At 51.7% G+C, this 27706-nt stretch overlaps 1 protein-coding gene across 8 annotated transcripts; it reads left to right on the forward strand.

Annotated features, from left to right (window-relative positions):
- Nucleotides 1–533: 533 nt before the first annotated feature.
- Nucleotides 534–27706, forward strand: SNX19 (sorting nexin 19). Of its 8 annotated transcripts, none has more exons than XR_008469616.1 (11): nucleotides 534–2958; nucleotides 3381–3519; nucleotides 4269–4369; nucleotides 4533–4652; nucleotides 4947–5077; nucleotides 6068–6164; nucleotides 6453–6639; nucleotides 8923–9052; nucleotides 16850–16978; nucleotides 17844–17897; nucleotides 21948–22066. XR_008469616.1 is itself a non-coding variant. In XM_054222900.1 (11 exons), exons 1-11 carry the CDS (start codon nucleotides 1423–1425, stop codon nucleotides 23862–23864), a joined length of 2850 nt encoding a protein of 949 aa, XP_054078875.1. In that variant the 5' UTR covers nucleotides 534–1422; the 3' UTR covers nucleotides 23865–27706. The 8 variants fall into 8 exon arrangements, 3 of the variants coding, with proteins under 3 accessions (XP_054078875.1, XP_054078876.1, XP_054078877.1); XM_054222900.1 differs by lacking the exons at nucleotides 16850–16978; nucleotides 17844–17897 and adding exons at nucleotides 22969–23056; nucleotides 23729–27706 and having other exon boundaries at nucleotides 21948–22132; XR_008469615.1 differs by lacking the exons at nucleotides 16850–16978; nucleotides 17844–17897 and adding an exon at nucleotides 20340–21234 and having other exon boundaries at nucleotides 21948–22084.

Raw genomic sequence — 27706 nt, forward strand, 5'->3', positions numbered from 1 at the left:
ACCCATCCCCGTTCTTATGTGACCCCATGCCCTTTTTTTCCCTTGCTTTTTCTTTTTTCTTTTTTTTTGTTGTGCTTGATGAGGCTAACGCAGCTCAGGTGTTTTCCAGGGCGCTCAGCACCTCGAATGCAGCTTGCTTGCACCCCCCGTTAGGCTCTTTATCGTTTTAAAGCAGTAGAAAAACCTATTTTTCTCTTTTTAATGCATGCATAGCAAACTTTTTTTTTTTAAAGCGTGCAAAAAATAATAGTAGAAGTTTAAAAAAATGGTGCATTGCTATAAGCTCTTGCTGCTCTCACCACCTGCGAGCCAAACCCAGCACGGGACTGCACGATTTTTCCAATAAAAGCCAAAAAAAGAAAAAAAAAGGGGGGGGGGTGGAAGGGGAAAACTTTTTTCCACGTGGGACCGCAAAATTTTGCCGCCAGCCCTCCCGGCCGCAAGGGGGCGCTGTGGGGAGACGGGGGGGGGGGGGGGGAAGGCCTCGACGCCGCTCTCCTCGGCCCGGAGCGGTACCGGAAGTGGGGGCGGAAGTGGCGTCCGGTGCTGGGTGTTATCAACCCCGCGGCGGTGAGTCTGGTCCTTTGGGTTTCGCCGTGTCGGCGCCGGCTGGGTACGGCCTGTTGTCCCGCGGCGGAGGAGCAGCGATTGAAGCGCGGTTCTGGTGGGGCGGCCGGTTGGTTAGGCCCTGGTAAAGGTCCCCTGGTCGGTTGGGCCCTGGAGAGTCGTGGGGCCCGAGTGCTCGGTGAAGGCCCCGGTCGGCTGGGCTGTGATGGCCTTCAGACCCACTGAGGAGCCCACCTGGTGCCCGGTGAGGGCCCCCGGTCGGTTGGGCGCTGGTGAGCCCTAGTGCCCAGTGAGGGGCCTGATCAGTTGGAGTCTGGTGAAGGCCCCTAGTTTGTTGGTCCCGGGGAGCCCCAGTGTTAGATGAGGGGCCTGGACAAGTGCTGGTGCCTGGTAAAGGAGCCCTGTTTGTTGGGTCCTGGTGAGTTCCTGTGTGCGGTGAAGGGCCTGGTTGCTTGAGCCCTAGGGCCTGGTGAAGGCCCCTGGTCAGTTGTGCCCTGCTGAGCCCCGGTGCTCAGTGAGGAGCTTCGTTGGTTTTGCCCAAGTGCCAGGTAAATGGCCTTGCTGGTTGGGCTCTGATGAGCTCTAGGCCCTGTGAGGAGCCTGGTTGGTCAGGCCCTGGTTGCCTGGTAAAGGCTCCTGGTCAGCTGGCCCTGGTGAGCCCTTGTGCATACTGAGGAGCTTGGTGGGTTGGGCCCCAGTGCCTGGTAATGATGCTGGCTGGTTGTGCCCTGACAATCCCCAGTGCCTGCTCTAGAGCCTGGCTGGTTGAGCCTTGACAAACCCCGTTGTCTTGTGGCAGCCGTTGAGGCAGCAGCCAGCAGAGCCCCAGGGTGGTTCTCCCTGTCCAGCCCCGCCATGCCAGGCCAGGGGCCATCAAAGGGCCATCAAGCGTTGGTGGTGCTGGTGGCCACGCTAGGCTGGCTGCTGGCCCTGCAGTTGCTGATTGACCTGCGGGCACTGGGGCTGCTCTGTGGTGTGCTGGTGGCACTGGGTGGCTGGCTGGGCCCCCGTGCCTTTAGCCCTCCTGGCCGGCGTCTGCGGCTGGAGCGCTTTGTCAGCTCCCTGCGGCCCCTGCCTAGCTGCCCGGTGGCTGAGGAGCGGCTGGAGAGGGAGATCTCCAGCACTGTCCACAAAGTGGTGCGGGATTTTGTCGCTTCCTGGTACCGCACTGTCAGCAGCGAGCCAGCCTTCGAAGCCGAGGTGGAGAAGGCTATGACAGGCCTGGCCACTGAGCTGAGGCGACGGATGGGGCGAGTGGACCGCCAAGCCCTGGCTCGTCGCCTCCTCCTCCTTTGCGGCCATCACTTGCAGAGCTACCTGCAGGCCCGTGAGGCCGTGAGAGGTGACCCTGGCGGCAGCCGGACCCTGTGGGAGGAGTACAGCCGGTTGGCAGGGCCGCATCCTGCCCTCCGCAGCCCAGCAGCTGAGGTGGGCTATACCCGGGCTGCTGTGGAGACGCTGCTGCGGGCACTGGTGCCCTGGCCCCACCTGGAGACACGAACAGGACGCTTTGTGGTGGTGGAGCTGGTTGCCTGTAACGTGCTGCTGCCAGCCATCAAGAAGATAGCCGATCCTGACTGGATCAATCTGCTGCTCATCGGGGCTTTCTCCAAGAAGCCCCGGGCTGAAGAGCCCCCCCCTGCACCCCCAGTGCCTGACTTCTTGCCCTTTGTGGTGCAGACGGATGCTGCCCCTGCTGGGCTGCCTCCTTGCCCGAGGGCCATGGAGGTGCCCAGGCGAGAGGCAGGGCCTGCTGGTGAGGAGGGAGAGGACTCAGCGAGCGGGCTGTGCCACACAGAGGAACCTTTCCTCTGCCCACGAGCCCTGGGCTCCCTCTTCCCCTGTGAGGGTTTGGAGCTGGAGTCCCCCATGCATGATGTGGGCCAGGACATGGACCTGCTGGTACCATCACCTGTGGGGGAGTGCCTTGATGAACCCCTCCAGGACACCTCCACAGTGCTAGAGGGACCGTCCACTTCGGAGGATGGTGTAGGGGACCTGGAGGAGGGTGTTGCCACCAGCTCGGATGCTGGCCTGCTTCCCACCTCTGCTCTTACTCTGAGCTCCTGCCCTGACATTCAGATCGACCCAGCAATTGAGAAGGAGGAGGAAAGCCCAGCTGTTCCCAAAAAGTCTTCTTCACAGAGGCCTTCCAGCTTGGGGAAAGATCTGGGGGCAGCAGAGGGCCCACCGCAAAGCCCCCTAGATCCAGGCCAGACTCTGCCCCTGCTCTCGTCCTCCCCAACGGCTTCCATCAGCACCTTCAGCTTTGAGCCGCTCAGCAGCCCCGACGGGCCAGTTGTCATCCAGAACCTGCGGATAACTGGGACCATCACTGCCCGAGAGCACAGCGGGACTGGCTTCCACCCCTACACCCTGTACACCGTCAAGGTAAAGGCTGCCCCGGGGGTCACCCCTTTTCCAGGATCCTTGCTCTGGCAAGGGAGCATGGGCTGGTGTTTGGAGATGACAATTTGTGCTGTGTGTGGCTCGACAACCAATTTAGTCTGGCAGTGGGGGAATATCGGGCACAGGGGCTTTTCCAGTGGCCATTAGGGTACAGGATAGGGGTTCCTGCTCATGGCTAATGGTCGCGTTGGGTTGTTGAGTCTTTTGTATCCTGTTTTCACCATTCCCTTCGTTGTGGGGGATTTGCGTGCTGTACAGCCCCTGTTCCTCGGGAAGGGTCAATGTGAGGAATTGCTGGATGGGACCACCATGGGGTCTGGGGACTGTGGGACCAACAGGGATCACGGCACATCGGGATTGTTTTGGAGTCTGTAAGGATTATTGATTGTTGCCTTCTTCCTCAGTATGAGACAGCCCTGGAGGGTGAGAGCGCGGGTAGCCTTCAGCAAATGGCTTACCACACTGTGAACCGCCGTTACCGGGAGTTCCTCAACCTCCAGACCAGACTGGAGGAGAAACCGGAGCTCCGCAAGTTCCTGAAAAGTCAGTGCCTGCATTAAACTCCTAAGAAAATCCTTCTCCTTCTCACCCCAGTCTGTGCTCCTCTGCTCTGAGGGTATCCTGTCCCTCACAGGGAGCCTGTGCAGCTCTGGATGCTGGGCTGTTTGTGATGCCCATGTCCGTGTTCTGTGCAAAGCTGGCTAGAGGAGAAATTTATTTCTTTTTGCAGCAAATTCCAGTGTTTCAAAACATCCTTGTTGCCATTCAGATCGCAACACTTGCTTTTGTAGTTTCGCACCTCAGCAATGAATAGAAGCACTGGTGTCTGCAAGGGTCATGTTTGCATATAAGAAAGTAGTGATATGCATTGAATGTAAGCTTTTTCTAAAAAGAAAACATTGTTTCTTTTAATGCTACTTAGTTACAAAACTTCATTGAATGTAGCACATTCCTACATGAGTCTTTGCTTTTGACAGGTCTGTGGGTTTGACTGGAAAGCTGCTTTGTTGGGAATTTTTAGGCTCTTTGAGTGATGTAGAGTCCTTGTGCTAAACTGGTGTTCTTATAACTTTTAACTTTAAAGACACACTTTAAAGATGATACAATATCAGCAGGATGCAAGTTCTGTGTGGGTTTAAGATCTGATTCGACCACCGTGGTTTGAGGGGCGCATTATCTTGGGCTGATGCTGGACAGTGTGTAGTGGTAGTCTAAACCACGAGAGCATTAAGATTTTTAAAACAGTTGTTCCAGTTTTCTCGAGCTTGCTAATGGGTTTGTTTCCTTTGTAGATATCAAAGGCCCAAAGAAACTGTTCCCGGATCTCCCATTTGGAAACATGGACAGCGATAAAGTGGAAGCCAGAAAAAGTCTGCTGGAATCTTTCTTGAAGGTGAGGTATTTGCTTGTGTGCCCCTGTGAGCTAGAAAGCAGTGCTTAGGGCAGCTCTATACTGACAGACAATGGAACGTATTGGTTCTCTTCCACCTGCACTTCACATGATCAAGCTGCGAAGTTGACTCAAAGAAGACCTAACGTTACATCTTTCCATGCAGCAATTGTGCGCAGTCCCTGAGATTGCAAACAGTGAGGAGGTGCAGGAGTTCCTCGCCCTGAACACCGATGCCAGGATCGCGTTCGTCAAGAAGCCCTTTGTTGTCTCCAGGATAGACAAGGTAGACAAGGGGGAAACTGGTTATCTGAACCACTTACAGCTGCATCTAGATGTGCCTTTTGGGCTTCAATGTCTATGTGTATGGCTGCTGCAGTAGTAGCCAAAAAACTTAAATGCTATCTGTGTAGATGAGCTTAGTTTGCTCAGAAAGTCATAAAGCTAGGGAGGGTCAGAGTGCATCTCAAAGAACCTGCGAATTTTTAATAGAAAATAGAGCACAAGTCTGAAAACTCTTAATTCCTATGCAAGGAGTAGGAATATAGTCAATAATTGATGGCACTGCTGGCTTTTGCAGATTGTTGTCAATGCCATTGTGGACACCTTGAAGACGGCATTCCCCAGGTCGGAGCCCCAGAGCCCCACGGAGGATCTTAGTGAGTCTGAAGTGGATGGGAAATCTCAGACAGATGGGAAGAAGGCCAACAAGTAAGGGCTCCTTCTCCTTCCCCTGTGCTTTATGCAGAACATGGACTTAAGCTGACCCCATCCTCCTGGAGGATTGCTTTTTAACCTTAAACATGTGCATGGTCTATATATGTGGTGAGTCACTGCAAAATACAGCTATGATTTGTCTGCCTGAAGGTTTACTCTATCTCCCAGGTCTTTAACACAGTGATATGTCACCTTGCCCAGCAAATGTTTGCATATTTATTTAGGAGTAGTATTTAAGGTCATTGCACGTATGTTGCTCACCAAGTGTTTATTTGGTGTTGCTGGCAGTGATGAGACCCATTGTGGTCATCAGTGAGTCTTTGCTTACAGAATAGAAGTTTCTGCACGAGTATGGCGCTTTTTTTTTTTTGTGGAAAAGCGATGTTTTGCTAGAAAAGCTGCTTTGGACAAAAAGGCAAACCAAAAAAGTACAAGTTTTGAAGCATCTTGGCTGAAAAGGACATTCCTTAATGATAAACAGGCTATTTTACAATTTGTCCCACAATCCCAAACGCCCTTTCATACCCTCCTTTCTGTGTGTGCGTGTTTATAATTGGATTTCACAATCCTGCTGATTATGTTTCATCTCAGAGGCTTTTCTCAACGCTTTCCTGTATACGCTGCTCCCGCTTCACTGAACAGAAATCCTTGCATCTGCATGTAAGCTTATATGTGACATACCTGCCAAAGAAGATGTGTATACGTGGTGGATGTTGGAAAGCCTTGGCTAGGCCCACGTATAGTTGAGGACAAGCACTTTAATGATTTTGTTGCATGGTTTTACTGCCACCTTTCAGTTTTCCTGGAGGGAGATGCTTTTTTGAACCACTTCAGGTGTAATAAGACTACTTAGCTTGGACGTAATGCTGGACAAAGGTATCTGGTCCTGATTCTTGGTTGAGGCTGGTCCAGGTTCATGGCTGAGACTGGGAAACTCATCGCTCGCAGAGAAAACCCTGACTGTGCCATATCTTTTCTCTTCAGGTCCAGGCTGAGGTTCTCGTCCAGTAAAATTGCTCCAGTGCTGAGTGTGAGCGAAGCGCACGACAGGATTGTGTACTCCATCAGGGAGGGCACTGCTGTAAGTTCAGATCCCTCTTGAAGTCCTTTCATGATCCTAATCGCTGCCTTGTTTGGGTGCTGGCTTAGAGTACTCCAGGTGCACAGGGACTGTGGCTGCTGCAGCCTTGTTCCTGCGTGCCATGTCTTTGCAGAAAGGCGATAAGCAGCCCTGCTTGTGCTGTGGGGTACAGCAAGGTGCAAACCGGGTGGTGGGAGGCTGTGTGGGTAGTGGACATCTCATATATCTGTTCAACTTGGGCTGTGCGCAGCTCACCGCTGTGGTACTAATACGCTGGTGCTTTTGTAGGTCTCTGGCACCCTGTCGCTGGCTGCTATGGAGTCCTTCATCCAGAAGCAGGAGAAGCTGTTGGAGGCAGTCCCCAGCAAAGCTCCCGAAGGCGAGGGAGGCAGAGAAGCTAAGGAAAGCTCTGTGCAGGAGGATATGGACAGGCTGGGCACGTCAGAGCAGGGGACACTGTCGGATGCAGACTCTGGTGAGCTCAGCCCCTCTGTTAGTGCTTCACCGTATCTCCCTTGGTACTGCAACAGCTCCAACATCTGCAGGCTTAGCTTGCAAGGTCTTCAGTATGAGGACGTGGTCTCCTGCCTGTGGATGAAAGGGAAGGCAGACTGAGTTTTTCCAGTTCTGTTAGGTGATTGCTCTGGTCTTTATTGCTATTGGAAGCAAATTGGGTCTTAGCTCAATTGTGTCACTGTAGAGCTTCACCCTGGTGTGCTCAGTAGTTACTGCAGAAATAAGTTTCTTAAGGACACGCTGCCTAAACTGCCCATGTTATAAGATCAAGCTCTTAAACCTAAAAGTGGCCAAATTACAGTTTTGTGGTAGTCTCAAGTTAGCCTTTATGTGTCCATGCACTATAAAAGGATCTTTTGAGATTCAGTGAAGTCTGGATAGATTTGGTGGGAATAGCAAATGTGTGATGCCAGTTCAAGGAATGATGTTCCCTTTCTGACCATAGATCCCTCCTCTGAAGCGCAGGGGTGCTACGGCCTCTCAGAGCGGTTACATGATTATCCCGAATGTGAGCAAAAATATGTTCTCTAATCTTTTTCTTGGAATAGTTGAGCAGTATCAGCTGGAACTTTCCAAAGATTTCACTCCAGTGGTTCAAGTTTGGCAAGCTCTGAGTGAAAGCATGTGCTTGTGACAGGATGGATCTGGTATTCTGAAACCGAGCCCGTGCTACCAGCTTTGCCTGTAATCTTTGAACACGCGCCCGCAGTTGTTTTGGGGCTGCTGGGGAGCAGGACAGGAATCGGAGGCCAGTGCTCAGCATAGAGCACAAGAGATACAGGCAGGCCAAGTTAGCTGAACCCCTAAAGAAACTTTACATAAATGATGTCAAATGCCTGCTGGTCTGTGATGCTTCAGAGCTGAGACAGGGCAGGCTGGTCTGGCAGGCTAAGGGGAATGAATGTCTGGGGAGTGGCTGGCTATAAAGGCAATCGGTGTCTGTATCTGCTCACTGGGTGACTTCTCGGAAGAGGTTGGCCAGCAGCTCTCTGAGGAAGGGGACTTGGATGCTAAGGAACTAGCTGAGCTTGCCGATGATGCTTGTTGTATGGGGTTGTGGTGAAGCTAAACAGCCTGCTCCAGCTTTTTGCAAAGGGAAGTCAAGTCTCGAAGGGCAAAGCAAGTGAGGAGTAACTTGTGCATGGCCCAGAGCAAGAGGCGCCAAATGCAGTCATGCCCTGTCTTTTCCAAGTGAAATGGCCTGGAGTTAATTAATCCAGCTTGTATGCAGCAGGGAGATGAAGAGGAGGGAAGGAGACATGCTGAAGTCCAGAATCCCTCTCCTCTTCATCTCCAGCAGTAAATTGTGGGTGAACACTCTCGTTGGCTCTCTGTAGGCAGAGAGCGGTTGAAAGACCAGGCACTGGGGAAGGTCAGAGTAGGGGAAGCTGCTGTACAGGGGCGCTCTCTGCCAACAGAGCCAACGCAGTAGCCTCAGGTTGTTGCACTGGCCTAGGAGTGGTTGTCTCAGGCAGGTTTGTGGTATATTAAGAAGCTTGTTCTGTCTAACACCTACGATGGTGTTTGGAGGCGAGCAGAATACAAGGAATTCTCCAGCAAGTAGAACGTGTTTATGCTGTAGACTTTGACATCCTCCAGAGGATCAGAGAGAGGTTTTTCTGTCCCAGGTCTGTGTCACCAGGGATATGTGGGCATGAGTGGGGATTTTTGTTTTAACCGATGTGTCTGGTTTATCCAGATGTGGTTCATCCATCTTCCTGCTGAGACTTGGACCTGCCACACGATGGCAGCCTGCAGACGCCGACCAGAGCCTTGCATCTGGAAAACGGCACCTTGGAAGAGGGGAAAGTGTTGGTGATGTCTAGGAAAATGGTCCACAGCAATGTACCTTTCTCCTGGTTACAGTCACTGCCGCCTTTCTCACTTGTTTTGGGCACACTGCCATCCCCATGTGTGGACTGGGGTTTGATAATCACTTGGTTTAACTGAGAAGGAACTGAGCGCTCGGAGCAGCCACGTTCTGGTCTGGTGCGCCCCTTGGTAGGGATGTTGGGGCTGCTTGGATGAAAGTGGAAATGAGTGATCGGGGCAGCAGCATGGGAGGGCAGGCTCCCCAGGCTGACTCTGCCATAGCAGGTCATCTGCACGTGGCACAAGGTGCTAGGCTGGGGAGAAGAGCCTCAGGCAAGCTGTTTGAGTGAGTTTCGCATGATGCTTTCCACCAGGTTTGCTTAGGCACCGAGTTGGCTTCTTCATCTGACCTTTCTCTTCCTCCTGCCAGACTCTGAGACAGCTTTGGCTGACCTGGCCCTGGACGTGCTTCGTCTGCTGCTGATGGATCACTGGAGCTGGCTGTGCACAGAGAACATCCAGAAGGTCTTCCACCTGCTCTTTGGGACCCTCATTCAAAGGTAAGGTCTCAGCGACCAACCTCACAGCTCTGGGAGGTGGCATTGCCTTTGGAGTTACAGTCTAAAATGGAGCTCTTACCTGGTTGCAGATAAATGCTTTCTGTTGCATCAAACAACAAGTTTGTGTAAAGAAGGTGTTGCATGTATGTAAACATCTCAGAGATTTGCACTAGCAGCTGTTTTCCTGTGAGCAGCAACGTAACTCTAGCTGGCAGCATTCTGCCCTTTAACAACAGGCGAAAGGAAGGATCCAGCCCTGGGAATGGGTGGCGTCCTGCCTCACGAACAGATGAGAGTGCCCAGCTCCTTGGCTCTCCGGGGAGAAACTGGTCTCTCGCTGCCCAGGGGCTCAGCTTGTTCTTTCTGCAAAAGGAGAATAAACAGGCACAGGGAACAGCCACTTGTCAAGTAACAGCTCGAAGCGCGACTTCCCAGGGCCTTTGCTCTCACTGCTGCGCCCCTCGCTGATTTGCGGTGGGCCTGCCTGTGCCTTCAGCGGTGACCTACAGATGTATTAGGGAAAGACTTCCTTTCCAGCTGGTATGTACTCGCCAAGCTTTTCTGAGGCCAGTGCCTCTGTGTGGTAAGGCACTAGACCAAGAAACACAAACAGAAAGCATGTCTGTTTTCTTGTATAGGTCAGTGACTATCACTAGATGAGGATATGGTCCTTTGGAGTAAAAAGCAAGCCGTCCTGGAAGGACTTGCCTCGTCCCTTGAAGTGTTCAAGGCCGGGTTGGAGGGACTTTGAGCAACCTGGTCTAGTGGGAGGTGTCCCTGCCCGTGGCAGCGGGGTTGGAACGAGATGATCTTTAAGGTACCTTCCAACACAAACCATCTCTATGATCCTATGACTTTGGCTAGGGGGAGCCTCGGAGCACCGCTTTTCCCACTCCTGTGCCCTTTCTTCTGCTGCAGGCATTCAAAGCCAGTGTCAGAACAGTGTCAGAATGTGCAGGGCAGCGCATTATAACCAAACTGGTAATTTAAGCTGCCCTCAGCAGAGGTTGCTGAAGCGCTTTGAGGTCAGGGGCTGCTGGCCATCGCTCTGGAGTCTGTTTCCTTGGGTGGGAGGAGGTGGGTGTTGCTCCCATTTCTCCAAAATGGGTTCTGGTCTCTTGGGGAATGAGCTGGAACTCAATCCTTGTGTGTAAGCACAGAGGTATGAGAGCTTGTATAGGCACGTCATCACCTCCTAATAAGCAGTGTCCCGGTCACCCGGGGAGCCTGCAGCACCGACACGTGGCATTGGTATTTTCCACTAGAGAAGCTGTCATACACACAGCACATGCCTTGCTCTGGAAGGTGGAGGAGCTCCACAAGTAGTGCTAGTGGAGCAACATGAGGGTGAACGTGTTTGTAGCTGCTCCGCTTCAATGAGTCTGGGTGAACCAAGGCGTGCTGAGGGCAAGCCTTTGGCTGGAGGTGCTGTTGGGAATTCCTGTGACTCCTTGGTGTCGTGATCAGGACAGGGTGCAAATACAACCTTCGGAGCTAACCCTGCGTCCCTCGTTCTGTACGTGTCCGTGCTGAAATCCACACTCTTGTTCTGGGACAGTCAGGGGTCGGCGGGTCTGGTGTGAAGGGGATAAGGGAAGGAGTTGCACAGTGTGAACTGTTGCCAGGAGGATGGTGTTGCTCATGGATTGCTGCAGGAAACATTTTCCTCCCCTATTTCTGCTGCTGTAGTCCCCACCCCAACCCAGAAGGTCAAGCCTGGGACAGCACTTTGGTCTCCTGAAAGGGCGGAGCGTTAGGGTGGAGGTTCTTATACCTTGAATCAAGGGTAGCAGGTTTTTAGTGATGCTGGAAGCCCATGTGGAGGGCTGGGGCTCAGCAGGATACTGCAGTGGGAGCAGGAACCGCCCTGAGAGCAGTCAGTGTCTGCCTGTCCTGAAATCTGTGATCTGGCAAGAGAGCAGAGTTCAGACAATGCCTGAGGTGGACATTCAAGATGTAGTTGCCTCCATAGTGGAAGAGAATTGGGAATGGGGGGGCTTCATGCTGGCTTGCCGTTGCACCCTATCCCTAAGCCATGCAAAAGGGTGGCTGAGACTTGTACTTAAAGCTGGCCCAGGTGGCCACTGTTGTCCTGAGCAGATCAAGAAGTCTCTAGCTCTGCTGCCGGCTACCTATCCAGGGACTTGGTGGCGTTTGTCTTCCATTTAAGTATTTGCAACTTGATCACTGCCCAGCCAGACCTGGCACAGCCCTGGCACTGCCATTCTGGCTGGCACTGCCTCTGGGTACCATTTACAGGTGGAGAAAATACCAGAAGCTGTTCTGGGAGCATGTGCTATTCGGGGGATCATTGCTCCTGCCTCTGAGAACAGGTGGACAAACAAGGGGCAGCAGGCGGGCACCCATCCTGTCTCTAACTGTTGCTGGTCACAAAGTATGAGTAGGAATCATCCCTCCATGACACGAGGTCCTTCTCTGTTCCGGGCTGGGTTAGGTGGTGGAAAGGAGATGTCCTAGTGGTGTTTTGGGTGTTAGGAAGGAGGTTGCCGTGGATACATACTCCTCTGCCAGCCTGTATTTGGTGAGGAGCGTGCTGCTCCTGCAGCCTTCTTGGAACTGCCTTTATGGGCATTGCTACCGCTCTGCACTGAGTTTGCCTCATGCTAGAGCAGAAGGATCAAACAGGAAAAACACCAGGAACAAGGTCCAGCTTCTCCAGAGAGCCAATCCCCCTCTCCTTTGTGACCTTCTCCCTTGGTGCCCACAGAATCCCCTGGGGTGACATCGAGCGATTGCTGTGACTGCACTGTTGCTGATTATGGGACCTCCTTACCCTGCTCTGTTTGCCGTTCTCTGCATGGAGCATCCCACCACACTCCTCTTTCCTCTCTCTGTAGCTGAAATAGCTGGAGCCAGGCACTATCTGTCTCCCCTGACTGTCAGTTTAATGGCAACCAGGGAGAGGGAGGCTATATGACCGAAAAAGGTATTGTTAAGTAAAAGGGGAGGCCGTGTGTGCAAGACCGCATCCATGCGGCCCTCGTCCCATTATGTAAGAGGGAGTGATCCTTTTTTGGAGCCGAAAGGAGAGGCGGAGGGGCCGGGAGGCTTGCTGGGAGCCGGGACGACCCCGGGGTCGAGCGTTGCTTCCAGCAGCCTCCCGGCACACTGGGTCCGTGCCTGTAAACAAACCTGCTGCCTGGCTCCAGCTCTGCGCCCCTCCTCTGCCTGGATCTCGCTTCCCTCCCACAGGCTGGAAGCGCAGATCTCCTCTCTTCCCTGGGGACGCTCCAACAGGGACCTGTTTGCAAAGGGGAGCAGATGAGGCTATTCTGGGCTCCCGGGGGGGGGTTTGGTAGAAGAGCTAAAAGACATTTGGAGAATCTGTGTGCTTTTTAGAGCCCTGTGAGTCAAAGTGGTGGTAAAAATACATGGCAAGCATGCAAATAGCGCTGTGGCTGTGACCCCACGCCCTGCCATCGGTTTGTCCATGATGGCACGATGGCCACTTGGTTGGTGCCACGATGAGCTTGGGGCAGGCCTGGAGCTGGGTACCAGCTCGACATGCCCTTCAGCTGCTGCTGAGGTTCTCCCAGGGCCACATCTGCTTCCCCTTCTGGAGGGCAGCTGCAGCAGAGTGCCAGGATCCCAGGGACAGACCTCGGAGGGTTTTAGATGCAGATCCAGGTTTGTTTTTTTTTTTTCTTAACTCCTTCCTGTGCCTCACAAGAGAAAGCTGCGGCAGTGCCAACCACGGAGCGGAGGGAAGGTGTCTCGGCACACCCCAGCTGTCTGCGCCCTGTAACCTGAGCGGGGCTGGGGCGCAGAGTCCGTGCCGGGGCTCGGAAGCGCCTGTGTGTATATAAGGGAGTGTGTGGACCTACGCAGGCAGCTTTGATGGTGTCATGTTCCACCGAGCACGAGTTAAAATAAATGCAAAGCATCCCTGCCTTACCCGGGAGCTCAGCAGGGCTTGGCTTGCTGTTCGCTTTGGGTCACTCTGGTGCTCCTCTAGGCTTTGTCCTGTGTTCCGTGATTCCTCAGCAAAGCAGGTGGATTTAGGGAGATGATGTTTCTCCCCAAAAGGATGGAGAGCCAGAGATGCTTTGAGGCTGATTACAGATGCCTGTCAGGCTTTTATGAGAGCAGTTTCTTGTAAGTTCTTCCACCTCTGGCTCCCTTTGTGAGGAGACCCAGGGGTCCGACTAGCTTTGGCTTATTTTCCTTGTAGGGTTTTCTCTCTTGAGCTGGTTCTTCCAAGGTTTCAGATACTGCTAAACTAGCATGGGAAAGGAAAGTCCATCTGAGCTCAGATCCAACCCTGAGCTGAGTCTTGGGCTGTAGTCTTGCAGAGAGCCTGGCTTTCGGGTGCTGCGGTGAGGGACACTGAGCCCTGGGGTGGGAGCAGAGGAGAGAAGGGTCACTTGGGCCGTGCACAGGACAGGATTTGAATATGTACACTAAAATGGGGCGGAGTGGTCCTAGGAAGGCTGTAGTAGGAAGGCTGTAGCAGCAAGGGGTTGTCTTTGATTTGAGGTGTTAGATCTTCCCAAGTGTTGCTGGGGGTCAAGAGCTGGGTAAGGCCACAGAGGCATGATGTTCTTCAGCCTATCAGCAGTAGCAATGCTGCAGCCTGTGCAGGCAGCTAGAGCCTGCAGGGCTGTGGGTTATTCCAGAATTTGTGCTTTTCAGCATTTTCCTGCACATTCAGTGCTCCTTTGGTGGGACATGCAAGGCTGGGGGAGCAGGATGTCTCTCCCTGGCCCCTGAAGCTGTTTCAGACCTGGCTGCTACGGAGGTTCCTCCCTGCTGAGGTAAAAACCACCATCAGCAGTGGGGCCTCTGGTCTCCAGGGTGACTGTCACATTGCTGTGACCTCCACTCTGTCCTTTGCTGGCTCTCTGAGCCATCAGGTTTTGTGTACCCCTCATCCCTGCCTCATTCTGTGTGCTGAGGGGTAACAATTCAGCAGTGTGGCTGGTTTCATTAGCCCTCCTGCCAGGGGCTTACACAGCGTCCAGCGCCACCAGTGAGAACTTCTCAGACCAATATCCATGGCCTGTGATTGGCAAAGGTCCTGGGTTGTCAATTTAACGGGGCAGCAAAGGGTCCTTGCAGCCAAGCCTGGGGTCCCGGACATCTGTGCTGGCCCAAAGGGTGCAGCAGCTTGCTCTTGTGGCACGTCTCCCATCCCTGCTCCGGCAGGGATGTGGTACAGTGCCTGACCATCGCACAAGATGGGTTTGGGTGGGCTGCAGCTGGGGGTTACTCCTGCGTGCAACCCCAGGCTGGCCTTGCCTTCTTGCTGTCCTCTCGGCTTTGTGGCTCTGTGCCGGAGCCTGTCCATGTCAGGCCAGGTGTCGTGGGCACTTGTGCAACTGCTGGTGTGAGTCAAGGAGCTCATAGCTTCAGGGAGCTGCTTGCTGGGTGTTTTTTCTTCCCTGGTTTTTCTCTTTCTTCCTTGATCTCCGTGCCAACGGGACTGGCAAAAACAAAGACCCTTGGCAGCCTCCTTGATCCTCTTGACTTGAAAGTGCCACCGGCATGTAGTGTTGCCTGACCCTCTTCAATGTCCCTGAGTAAACCTGCCTGCTTGGGCAGCCAAGCACCTGCGGCCCCGGGTGTGCTGGGAACGCGCTGCCCATGGGTAAGCAATTCTGCCCAGCCCTGGCCGTCTGGAGCCTCGCAGGAGCCGTGTCCGCCAGCCGACGTGGTGAGCCAGACCTCACCTCGGTGCCGGGGTTGCACCTGGGGTCAGCACAAAGCTGGGCTGTGTGTGTGTCACCCAGCGTAGAGGTTATCTTGGGGTGGGACGTGGGCAAGCGTTGTGTGCGGAGGCTCCCCGTTGCCTCCCTGCATTATCTCTGAAAAAGACATTAAAGCCGAGGGTTGGCTCGTGCTCTTCGGGTGCCAGGAGAAGCTGGGAAGGTTTATGCTAAAGCTGTTCCCAGTGTGGCTGCTCCTACTTTTCCTTTGGCTTCGTAGCTGGCAGGTACCTTACCACTCTGGGCTTGGGCAGTGCTGCTGAGTTTTGCTGGCAGAAATGAGCTGCCAATGCTGCAGTGTCCGTGCAGCTGGAGCAACTAAAGCCATTCACTCTTCTGGCTTCTTACCTGGGGGAATCGATTTGGGGCACGTTTAGCTAAAGGACCTTTGCAACTGCGCATCGAGGGGCTGTGCTGGCAGGCTCAGGTACGTGGCAGCAAAGGTCCTGTGTCTCCTGCGGTGGTGCAAGCGTGTAACCCAGCCTAAAAACCAGCACCAGAGGTTGTATACAGGGGACCAACCCTACAGCATCTTCCTCCTCGTCTCTGGATTTGGCTATTTGTATTGTAGCTGCAAGGCGCAGGGGAAATCGCGGGCCTGTGGTATGTCAGCAAAAGCGATCTTCAGGACTGTGTGTGTCTTCGTGTGTGTATGTAAAGTAAATAAAAATCAACTTGGAAACAGGCCTCGATTCAGTTGTCTCCAAGCACCTGGAAATTTTGGACCCGGCTTTGAATCTCTGTCCCAAACAAAATTTTTTTTTTTCCCCTCTTCTAGAAGCAGCATTCTTCCAAAAACAGCCGCTAGAATGAAGCAAGCACTCTGTGCCTTGATAACAATTGCAACATTATTTTAACTGCATCTCTTTCTTTTGACTCTGTTTCAGCAATTAGATACGTGCCAGCTTTTTTTTCCCCAGATTTGAAAAAAAAAAAAAAAAAGGCAAACCAAAAAACCCAAGAACTTCCTATTTCAAGTAGAGACAAAGTAGAAAAGGATGGAGAGAAAATGTCTCCTTGCTGGTTTTAGTTTTCCCTGGCTTGGGAAGGGTTAATGGTGTTTTTATGTATTTTGATTCTGAAGTGGGCTAATGAAGCAATCTGCTCTGAGCAGGACCTGGCGGGGACAGCCTGGCCTCTCCCTGGGGCACTGCTGAGAGCTTAATTGGCTCAATAAATACTTGATGAAGATGTTATCAAAAGCCGGGATGCTTTGGTAAAAATCAAGGGGCTTTGGGGGTGGTGGTTTTCTTTTTAATCGCGTAGCTTTCTTCCCCCCTTTTCTGAGCCCCACGACGTCGCAGGGAGATCCAACTCGAGAAAAGCAAAAAGCAGAGCAGCTTGGTTAATTCGCAGAGGGGAAAAGCTGTGGGAGTCGGAACCCTTTGCGTTTACATGATTTCTTCTTGCAGCAGGTGTGTTTTGGAGGGAGCAGCGCAGAGCGGTGCCCCAAATCCCAACACCGAGGTGCGGTTTCGTGCCTACAGGTAGCAGGAGAGGATCTGTTCCTCCTCCTCTCTGCCCCACAGTGAAAACTCCTGGGTACCCACTTCTCACAGGGCTTCTGCCAGCTCCACATCTCGTTGCCTGTGTCAAGCAGGTCAAAAAATCCCCCAGCCCTACGCTGGCAAGGTTTGGGCCTGGGTAAGTCTGATCAAAACACATCGGATGCAAATGCTCCTGGCTTAAACTCTTTGCAACTTGATTTCTTTTTTTTTTAATTACTTCTTTCGGTGCAGCTGCCCTCGGAGTTTGGGAGGTGCGAGGCTGGCAAGACACTCTGTTCGAGGGGAAGGCACTCGGCCACGGGGCCGCTGCCTCGCTGGTCAAACACTTCATTTACCATGTGCTCGGGCAGGGGTACAGGACGTATTGTTCATAGCATATACAACTGTAAACTTTTTATAGGGCAGCAGGAGAGGAACATTTCCAGTAAGGCGCGAAGGATAGTTTACTTTTTGCGTGTGTGTCTTTGGCCAGATGTTTAAAAGGACTCGGGATGCTTCGTATTCTTTGATTTATGGAGGACTTTTTTTTTTTCTTTTCTTTTTTGTTTCCTTCCTCTGTGAAGGGTTTACCGATGGCCTTGGACAAGTGTGGGTTTGCTTTGAAGGTGTTTGAGTCGAGTGTGCCAGCAGTCGGCTGCACGTGTTCCTGCTGGCGGCTGTGCGGAGAAGGTGGACGTGGGCTCAAGTAGCAGGTGCTAAAAGCCGAGCCCGGGGGCGAAAACTCTCCGTTTGTGTTTATTCCATTCTTCTAACTGTGCCCGCTGCAGCTGTTTCTTCAGTTTTACAGGCTTTGCTCAGAAATGTTTTACGGTCAAACCGTTGAAATGTTGCTCTTTCTGAACCCTTGCGTTTAAGATATTCTTGTGGTTTGAGGCACAATTTGGGGAGGAATTTGGGGGGCAAGTACTGCGAAGGGAGGGATGGTCTCATGATTTGAGTACCAGCCTTTCTTGATTTCACACGAGTCAAATGCTTGAATGCCTTGTCCGTTTCCAGATGTTGCCTTTTTCTTACATCCTTTTCACTACCTTGGTCTCACGGGCCTTTTTTGAGCTTCTGGTTAGCCACGCGTTGTTAACTGACCTCAGGGAAATGGAGGCCTTGTTCTGGGGTGGAAAATAGATGATGTTGAGCTGGACCTGCTACTGTTATGCACAGCTCATGTGTATTTCTAGAGCTATTTGTCTTTATACAGCTAAAGAGACTGGTAGCGGCTTTCTTGTCTTTTGTAGTCTTCCTAATGTGGCCTCCAACTCGTGTTTGTCTAAAGCCTTAAAATCCCCAATTTTGGGGGAATCACAATTGCTGTGCCTTCAGATTTTAATTACAATCAGCGTGTTTAACTCAACCGTTCCTTGGCTCAAGTGACCTTAGCAGTTCTTATCCTAACCTTGCTGGATGAGAAAAGCTGAGGTTTACCAGCTTCCAGCAGCTGTTTGTAAATTTGGAGAGTACTGAATCTTTTTGTCCATTCCTGCTCCATCTTTATTTTTCCAGACTAAGCAAATCCAACCTGTCCGACCTTTACCTGCTGACTTGAGCTCTCTCTATCTGCAGATGAACCCTCTGGGTAGTCCACTTCAGCGAGCGCATCCAGCGCGCGGGAGCCAGGTAAAACCAAGCCCATACACTGTGTTTTGCCTGTTCCTGACTCTTAGCCTGTCTTCACCATAGGCTGCTCCATCTTAGCAGCCCTTGTTGCTTCTAGGTGCCAGAGGAGGGCCAAGGTAGGTACCCCCCAGGCCTTGTTTCTCATTCCCAGGGCATTTCTGCCGTTCCTGTCTTACTGGGCCCCTTCAGCTGACCTTGGAGTTCCAGCTTAAGCCATGGCATGAAATCAGCTCTTTTTTAGCAGCCATTTCATTCCTCCATCAGCAGCTATTTCAAACAGAGGACCCTTACAGCATGGGCAAGTTATGCACCTCCAGACTAACATCCAAAACTTTGTAGCCTTTGCAGTCTGTCTCTTTGCCTTGGGCATTATCAAAGCATTTGAACGTCTGAGCCCAGGAGGTCACTTTCTATCTATTTCTGGTCTCAGCTGAAGTGTAGGGAGATGGTTCAGTGATGGGTTTGTTTTTCTTTCTTATTAAGGCTCTTTCTTCATGAAATAGCAGAATGGAAATAGTAACTCATCAGCCATCCAAAAAAGAAACATAGGTCTATTTGCGTTTCTTACTGGATTTATTTCTACCTGGGAGAAGGCGTGTACGTGCTTTTGTGTGGCACATGGATCTCAAATGCTTAGTCCTTTAATAGTACAAAAAAAAAAATCATCTGTGATCTGCTGGCGAAGGTCAGCTTTGGACCAGCACATATTTGGAGTTCCCATGTGAGACGTGTGAGCTGTTAATCCCGATCCTGGTGCAGCCAGTCTGCCTGATGGAGAGGTCAATTTGCCATAGAAATATGGGGTTTTACTCCAGTGAGATTTTTCAGTGAAGCTTGGTGTGACCCTCAGTGAGTTGTGAGAGCTGAGGGCTTACTGTGCTCCACCCTGTTTAATAAATGTTGCTTGGACACGTCCCTGTATGTGCTGTGCAAATGCAATGTGCATCCCCCAAAGTGGGTGGTGGTGGTGACTTTAACAGGTGCAGGTTGAGAGTAGGGAGGAGAAGGCAGGTTACTCTGTGGTGTTTTCTTTCGGAGTATCTGAGAGCATTGGCTGCTCTCCCATGCAGGACGCTGAGCCAGATGGGCCAGTCTTGACAGTTCCTCGCTTCCCAGTGCTTTTGCGATGGGACCCCACACTGGTAGACTGGCAAAAGGGAACACAGAGCACAGTGACTTTAGTCTTCTTTCCATTCGCACCCAGCTTTGGTTTCACTTTCTTCTTTCTTGTCCTCTTTCCTGTCCAGTTTCTTCTTTTTTTATATTCTCTGTGGCTTTTGGTGCCTCTTCCCCCTTTCCCAGCAGTGAGAATCCTGCTGTCTGAGCACCATGCGATGGAGCAAGTTGGCCTCTTCTCGGGAGCTTGCATGGAGCTGTAGCAGGCATCAGCACAGGTGGGACAAAACCCATGGAGCCGTTCTCAGATCCTACCCTTTGCTTCCCAAAGTGGAAAGCAGTGATCTGCCAAACTAAGTGTAAAAAAAAAAAAATCCATCAACGGTGTTTTGCAACTGTGGGAATTAAGACCTGTAAGCACTTGCATGATCGCAGTGCATGCACATGTGATCGGATTTATAGGTGTTAGGTCTAGGCCTCGTTGCCTAGTTCTGGTGACTTTACGGAAATAAATGAGCTCGAAATGGTGGGTTGATGGTACGGGGCCTTCCAGCGTTTGTCAGCTCTCGGTCTGCTCTTGAGCTGTCTGGAAACATGTGCTGTCTTCTCTAAGATCAGCTTTCGCTCTGCCCACTATTTGCTTGATTTGTTGCTATTTTAGGCACATTCCTAAGAAAAAGAAACGTTGTTCTTTGCTTTCTGGAACCTTATAAATGATGGCAAAGTGACTATTGCTGAGATGAATTTTAAGTCAACGTTCAATCAGATCTCCTTAGGTGCACGCTTGTACCGTTTGCAGTGCTGTCCCCGAGTCTCTGAACTTCTGTTGCTCGTCAAACGTTTTCTCAATTAGGAAAGCAGGTTGTGTAAGAAAAACATGTTAATGAAAAACCATGTTAATGAAAGCTCTTGCCCCTAGAGGAGCCACACTCTTAACACTTTAATTTGGTTGAGGATGGCTGGAGGGTTTAACTTGATCCGGGGTGTTAAACTCTACTGATGGCTGGAGATAAAAACCCTTTTAAGCAATTGTATTTCAAACAAGGCCTTTTCCCAGGCCAGGCTGTGCTGTGACATTTTGTCCTTTAAGTCAGGCAGATGCTATGCTTTGGGTCTCTGGCCCTATCTTGTAGCAGCATCGGTACTCAGGGTCCCTGGCAAGGTTGGGTGTAAAGACCGTGTCCCCCCATTTCCAGTGCTTATACTGGGATCACCAGGAGGATTGCCTGCACTCTACTAAGACCTTGCCCTGAGACATAACAGGCCTTACAGCTGCACCGAGGCTTGTTTTCAGGCTTTTTTTTTTAATGGTCTTTCCTTTTGCAGCTGGCATTTCCTAGGTGTGCATCCTTTAAGACCTGCAGCTAGGCACCTCGCTTCGTGCTGAAGAAGGGAGCATCACGTTGCATCCGGGCCCCGATGATGGCTACCTGCCGTTCCTTTGCTCCTGGTTACCTTTAGGTGTTGCTATTCCAGACTCTCCGCTTGTGTTGTCCCAGTTGCGTGGGGAAAGACGCCCTTGGCCCAAATGCCTCGCCTGAGAAGAATGCAGACAGTCTGGCAGAGCGCAGGTTAAATAAAGTTTGCCTTGGCAGGGCCCATGCTCTTGGATGTACTATGAGCTGCCGGGGCGTAGTGGTGACGGAATTGCAAGCACGAACACTAGCTGCCAAGAGGAACGGGTCTCCTGGCCCTGCTTGCGGACTCCTCTCCTCTGGGACTCTTGAAGTACTGGCAAAATCGCAAGCCTTCTCCCTACCCCAACCCCGTGCCGACGCTCCCCTCTTTGCTCCGGAGCCTCCTGCTGATGAGGAGGGCGTCAGCGGGCCGTCGGTGCTGTGCCGCCGAGCCCCGGTCTTGCTAAATTGATGGGGACCCTCCTGTTGGCCTCGGTGGCGTCGGGGATTCGTCCACTGGCCTCCCCTTATTCTAGGGGGAAAGATTTTCAGGCACTGGTGCGTCTTGACTGACGGCTGTGGCTTTTCCTATTACCCAGGGAAGTGATTTCACGTCTGGGAAAGAGGGTCCGCGTGATTGATTTAGGAACTTTCCCTGGCCAGTGCTTGGGTGGTGTGGACACATCTCCCCTGCGCAGGCTGCTAACGCCTCGGAGCCCTTATGTGGAGCAGCATTCCCGCGGCCTCGGGATTTGCAGGTTGTTACCGTATAAAGGGCACAGTCTTGGCCCAGCAGGAGGGCCGACCAGCAGTTTTGTTGGCAGGTACCTAACTTTTGCTTTTAATAGATGTACAGCGCGGGGTTTTGGATGGGAGCGGCGAGGATCTCATTGCTTGCCGCCGGTGGATGGAGCAGGGCCGGACAGCAGGGAAGCAGGGGGGTGAGAGGAGCACAAAGCAGCAGGGTATTTGTGCCTTGCCACCCTGGGAGTGTGCGTTTTGGTCTCCAGGCGAGACACCCTTGACTCTTTAGGTAGCAGAAGGACTGATAAGGTTGCCAGACCGTGCTCGTGTCCTTTCAGTCAGTCGCAGGGGTTGTTTTAGAGTTAAAACACCAATTTTGGTGATTCTTCCAGCTCTGTATCGGCGCTCTCATCTGCTCGTGTATGGACATTAACTTTGGAGGTCAAGGCCAGTCATATCCCTTAGCCGTGCTCCCTTTAGGAACCAGTTACTCATTTGGTTTCCTGCGGGCAGCAGGGCGATGGAGCTTTTCATGGCTTTTGCCTTTCCTCTGTGACTTTGCATTAGTGTTTCTATCTCTAAGATGGGGAACATTTACATACTTGTGGTGCAGGGGGAAACTCAACTAATTAATACTTGTGAAAGTGTTTAATGTATGGACTTGGAAACTGCATGTTAACTTACCCAGCAAGCTGATTTTTTCCCTCCAGGGCTTCGTATCGGCGGAAAGCTCATGAGTTGGTACCAAGCCTGACTTTTCCTGACCTTTCTCTCTCTCCCCCTGCGCCCACAGGTGGCTGGAAGTCCAAATGGTTAACCTGACCTGCACCCAGCGTTGGGTCCAGTACCTCCAGTTGCTGCAGGAATCCATCTGGCCTGGAGGAGTTTTACCAGCAGTGCCCAAACCGGCCAGGACAGAGGAACAGAAGAAAGCGGCAGCAGAGCAGGCCCTGCAGAGCCTGATGGGCATCTTGCCTAGTAAGTGTGCCCCAGAGATGCGTCAGCTGCCCCTGGGAAAGGAGCAGTGGGGGAGGCTGGGGAACCCTCCACTGCATTGGCATCTCTGGAATTGTGGTTACAAACAGCGATGGAGCCTGCCCGTGCCAAGGCGGTGGGAAACGTTTGTGACCTTTGAGGTTTGAATGGTTTCCTGCAAGCAAAAACCACAGTTTCCCGGTTCTGGATAGTTTGCATAAGCATTTGGGGAGCAGCATAGCTCAGAGAGGAAGGATTCATGTCTTGGTGATTTCCAGATGCGGAGTGGCCGCCTACTCTGTGCTTAGTGCTGGTGGTGCAGTTCCCGCTGAGCCACCTCAGATGAGATAGGGCTCAGGAAAGCCGGTGCCACGCTGTGCCCCCACCTGCTGCCAGAGGGGACCGTGGCTGAGAAGAGTCATGAGGCAAAGCCTTTGGCCTCTTGCTCTAGAAAGTGGCTTTTCCACTGAGCTGAAATCATGAGCCCAGCTGCACTGGATTTCCCTCCCTTGAAGTTTGACACAGGGACCTTTGGCATTAAAGCGGCTGCTGCCTAATCCCTGAGTGCAGTCTGAACTCTTAACTCCTTGCGTAAGGGGCCCTTGCTGTCCTTTGGGGAGGAAGAAGTGCTACCAGTATATGCCCTTGCAGGCTGGAATGCTCTTCTGGCATTCAGTCCCATCCCAGGCTGTTTTCGGTCGTGGTAATGTTGGGCAGGAGATGCCTTAGGCTCAGAACACCATCACAAACTTGGATTTAGCACCCACCAGCAGAAGACTGACCCTATGGCACTACTGTGGAAGTGTGCATTCCTAAAGCTTTGTCTCGAACGTTGACAGATGTGATCCAAGAAATCCTCGGAACCAGTAAATGTCGGATGAGCTGGAACCTGGTACTGGAGTCCCTGGGCCAGCCTGTGATAAACAGGTAGGTGGATTATAGTCTCTCTACCCTTTGCGATGGGGCCTGTAAGCTACGCTCAGGGCTTCGCCATTAAATTCACGCTGCCAGCTTCTGGGCACAGCACATATCTGGCTAATTTTCCTGGGCTCATATCAAAGGGCATCTGGTTTGCTTATTGCAAAGGTGCATGTCTAAGACCTAGGTCTGGATGGAGATTATTGAGCCAGGCTTGTTAATTATGTTGTTGGGCCTGCTTAGTTTGTGGATGTCAGGGGACTGTCCGAGGAAATGAGACTGAATCCTGGTTTAGTGTGTTGTTTTTAGAAGAGCTTAGGGAGCTGCAGAGATGTGTAGGTAGTGCTTTTCTGCATGCCCATCCCTGTGCATTTGGAAAGCACCATTTTTGTGATAAACTGCAGAGAAATGAGCGTGCCACCTCACTCCGGGAGCTGCATTTGTGTTTTCTGTGCTGCTCAGCAGCTTCAAACACCTGCTAGTTTGGGGGGTGGAAAAACCTGAATCATTCCTTGAAATATTTCTTATAGTGCATGAGATCTCTTATTTTTTTTTTTTTTCCCCTGATGGCAGTCAGAATGCTTCTCCCTTGCGTGAGCTTTGGCTTCTGCGTGTCTGGAGCTGATCTCCCAGCTCCGCCGTGCCCCGACCAGCCTAAGCTTTGTCTTCTCTCCATTTCAGGCACCTGGTTTTCTGCCTCTTGGACATTCTGCTGGAGTTCTTGGTTCTGAAGGGCTCCGGCGATGAGCTCGAGACCGCAGCTGTCGCGCCGTCTGCCTCTAGTGGCCTGGACAAAGCAGGCGTTTCAGCACATTAACCAGGGCTGGTGTAGCCAGCAATGGAGGAGAGAAACAGCCACAGGCATGGGATGATTTGATTTTCAGTATTTACTGAACATGTCTGGGAGCTTCTCGTAAAGAATTTTTCCAGCCAGTGCTAAATGAGGCTGCTTCCAGGCTTCTCTGTTTTGGCTGGGTGGTGGATTAAACCCAGTGTCAGGGGCTGAAGATGCTTTTCTGCCATGCAGCATCTGTTCCACTGCAGACCTGATGGAGAGCCTGGAATGAAGATGCCTGACCTCTGCTGAGCCAGACAGCCTGAGAGGGATAGCAGGCTGCCCACAAACCCGCTTGTCTTGCCCCACGTTTCTGAACATCTCTAACATCTAAAGGCAGACAACGCACAAGATTTGCCTTTGTGGGCTCAGGCTCCACCTGGCACTGGCACACAGAGACTTGATGTCACAGTATCTTGCTGACAGACATCTCTCCAGGACAGGTGAAGGGAGGACCAAATGCTGTCCCTGCTCTCTAAGCAGCCTGCCCTGTGCCTACGCCGCCCCATCCATTTTACCAGAAGGAAGATGGGGAAAGAATGGAGCATGGAGGTGTGGTGGCAGCCCTGAAATCAGCAGCAGGGACCCATCCCCACTGCCCAAACAACTGGGAGGTCAAAAACAATGCAGAAATCCTTAGGGACCAAGCTGTTAGTCCATAGGGACAAAGATAAGCTGACTGCCACTGCTCAGACTCTTGTTCTGGCATCTTCTGCTGCCTGAACAGTGGGAGGCAAGTAGGGTAGACTGTGTTCCTGGAAAAGAGAACTGTCACCAGGCTAAAGAGGAATGGTAGCTGAGCTGGCCTTTAGGATTACCTTGTATTTTGCCTGCTGAGTCACATCTTAGTCCCAGAGGCTGTCACCTGGAAGGCACAGGAGAAAAGGCACTGGAGCGTGATGCACAGCAAGTAAATCAGCTCCCGCGCAAGAGTGCTTGTCACAGTAAGACTCCTCTGGAAGAGGAGTGAGCATCTCTGAGCCCGGGAGGAATACCAGACGTGTGTCATGGGCAGCCAAGGTGTTAGACCACAACAACAGCCTTGCGAGCACCACCGTAGCTCTGTTGATGATTGCTATTTCACCGTGCTTTTGGCTTACTATGCCTGCTATGAGAACAGCTGTGTGCAGAGGGCTCTAGAAAGCTTGTCAGGTCACGATGTCCTGTGCCACCCAGCACAGAATGGCATGTCAATTTGGCAGCTGCTTTTCCGGGTCATCCAAGACTTGAGTGGTTTTGCAAGCTTGTGCTGCCCAGCTGTCAGGTTTGTGACAGGGAAAATGGACACAGAGACTATGGACACGGAGAATATGCACCAACAGACCAGTTCAGTGACCTTTTTGGTGTATATCCTGGGAGAAATATGAACTGACCGGTGCTGGACTCTGCTGATCAAGGGGACACCGCTCCTGGTGTTGTCTATGGATTCAAGTGCTTAGAAGAGGAAACCTCACGAGGGAGGCGTGCAGGATCACAGCTGGCTTCCATATTACGGGACCAAAGGGTGCATTTCATACAGCCTGCTGTTTCTTGGAGCTGGATGCTCTGTGGCATGTTTGGAGGGAAGGTGTTGGAACTCCAACATATGTACCACTGGGAGCGTATTCTGCCCTTTCCAGAGGCAGCTGCTTAATAATGGACACATGGTGATGTGTGCTTCTTTGTGTTTCTGTTGTGTGTGTGTGTGTTGTGTGACAACACAGGGAAGTATTAGCTTGCTGCCAGCAAGTTTATTTTGAGGGAGCTCTAAGGACATCCCAAGACTAGCCAGAATCCAATGTAATGAAGCAAAGCAGTTTTTCATTGCCTATCAGAGCCATTTCTCAGGAGCAACACTTTTGAGATGGTAGATTTGCCAGCTGCTTGGAAAAGGAGGGAGCATGTGTGTTAAGTAGCTTAAGAGTAGATTAGGCATAGCGTTGGAGCACGCTCCATCTGGGATAATCCCACGTGGCCAAGCAGCGGGTTGGGAAGGAGGACTCGCATATATCCTTAAGCACAATATCTGATTGGAGCAGCCGCTTCACCCTCTCCTTCACTGCCACACTTCTGTTTCCCTTCTATTTCCCACTGCTTCCATTTACTACATCACCTTGTCTTGAGGAGTGGGAGAAAGCAGTAGGAGAAGGAGCCATCAGCCCGGGATGGTGTAGCGTAGCCCTGTTGTGCTTGGTGGCTTCCCAGATGCTCTTGGTGCGGCTGCTTGCTGTTGCTTCCTTATTAATTTTGTGGGTTTGGAGCGCCAAGTTTGTAGTCTGTCATTGATTAGGGATATGATTAAGAGACTGTTTGCTGAAAAGGATCATTCAGAGATGGACTGCAAACTATGCACTGTCAGCTCCATGTGAGTGCAAAGGTCTAGCACAGTCCTTACGGACGCTGGATGTGGCGTTGGAAGGCTGAGCTCACATCTCTCCTTTGCTGGGAAGCCCTAGCGTCCCTGCCTTTAACCCTGCCCTCTGACATTGTGTGAATGACTCAATATTCATTTCTCTTGAAGGAAATGATTTGCCGTTTCTGTTGGTGGGCTCCGAGGGAGCATAGGTTGGGAGCTGGCGCTTCACTGGGATGTGTGACAGTGATTTGTGGGTGCACCAAACAACTGCCTGGGGCGTGCATCCTCTGCACCTTTCACGCCTTGAAGCCTGGACTTTGCAGAATCCCTCATGCGGCAAAGTAGCAACACCTCCGTGTTCACGTGGCAGGAGCTGGGGCAGAGAGAGCTGAAGTTGGTTTACTTGCTCAGAAATCAGAGTCAGAAACAGACCCCAAGAGTTTGGATTACAAGATCTTTGTTTTAATCTCCAGAAACCTCTTTCTTTTCTTAGAGCAAGGAAAACAGAAACCAGGGTTGCCGGAGCCCTTTCTCATGCTCTTACTGGCAAGGCTTCAAGCTCCCATTCTCTGCTTCGTAGATCTTAGTCCATTCTCCCAGCTGAGGTGAAGCTGCCCAGGAACAGCGTAGGAACAAGTAGCCCCTCTCTGTATCTTGTTGTTAAGGAGGACAAAATCCAGTAAAAAGTTCAGCTTTTTTCTAATGCCAGTTTATTGCCTCACTGTAATTTTCGGATTAAATTGAGCACGACGGTGGCGAAGGCCAACTTCTGCATTCAGGTGGGCTGAAAGTTTATTTCCATTGGACTAAGACTAGAAATACTGCTTTGGTAAAACAAACAAGGCCAACAAAAAAAAAAAAACCACCTTTAACTTGCTCTGTGTGTGTCAATACTCCCAGCAAGCTCCCTTTTTTTTTTTTTTTGCAGGAATTTGTGCAGAAGGCTGCAGCCACCTCTTGTTAAAGGGTGGGTGGTGAGAGCAGCCAGATTTGATCTCAGGAAGAAGTTGTGGGCTTCTGTCATATTAGGAGTAGAGCAGCGCACGCTTCAGGCGGGTGCTCAGCTCGCTAGGTCCTACTGGATGTACGTGATCTGCTTCCAGCCCCCTGTTTGCTGATTACGTGGCATTGAGGAAAGCATTGCGTTTCCCCCTGCCTTAGTTTCCCCCAGCGCTGGCTAGTTAGATTGCAAGCTCACAGAGCTTCGAGGCCTCACCGTAAGCTAAATAGTAGCTGTGTTGAGCCAGAGCTTGTTTTTTGATTGTGTTTTCAGGGGGGAAAAAGTGCCACCGGGGCACTGACTCCGTGTTGTATTTTGTGTATTCAAACCCTTGTATCGCTCTTTGTGGGCGCTGTTGTTCAAGTCTGTGTAGAAGAGCGCTCTCCTGAAGACCTGCTTTCTTGTTAAATGGGGAGCAAACTGGTGCTCCCAAGTACTTGTGACTTTTGTTCTGGCTCTGTGTACAATAATACTCCTATTTCAAACTTG

This window comes from Rissa tridactyla, chromosome 17 (assembly GCF_028500815.1).
Source record: "Rissa tridactyla isolate bRisTri1 chromosome 17, bRisTri1.patW.cur.20221130, whole genome shotgun sequence".
Lineage (NCBI taxonomy): Eukaryota > Metazoa > Chordata > Aves > Charadriiformes > Laridae > Rissa > Rissa tridactyla.

Excerpts from the sequence above, each read along its gene's own strand:
- SNX19 (XM_054222900.1), top strand. The coding sequence starts at position 1,423 with ATGCCAGGCCAGGGGCCATCAAAGGGCCATCAAGCGTTGGTGGTGCTG. Across the intron at positions 4,370-4,532 it reads TGCTGGAATCTTTCTTGAAG|CAATTGTGCGCAGTCCCTGA; the intron begins GTGAGGTATTTG and ends CTTTCCATGCAG. Across the intron at positions 9,053-21,947 it reads TTTGGGACCCTCATTCAAAG|GTGGCTGGAAGTCCAAATGG; the intron begins GTAAGGTCTCAG and ends CTGCGCCCACAG.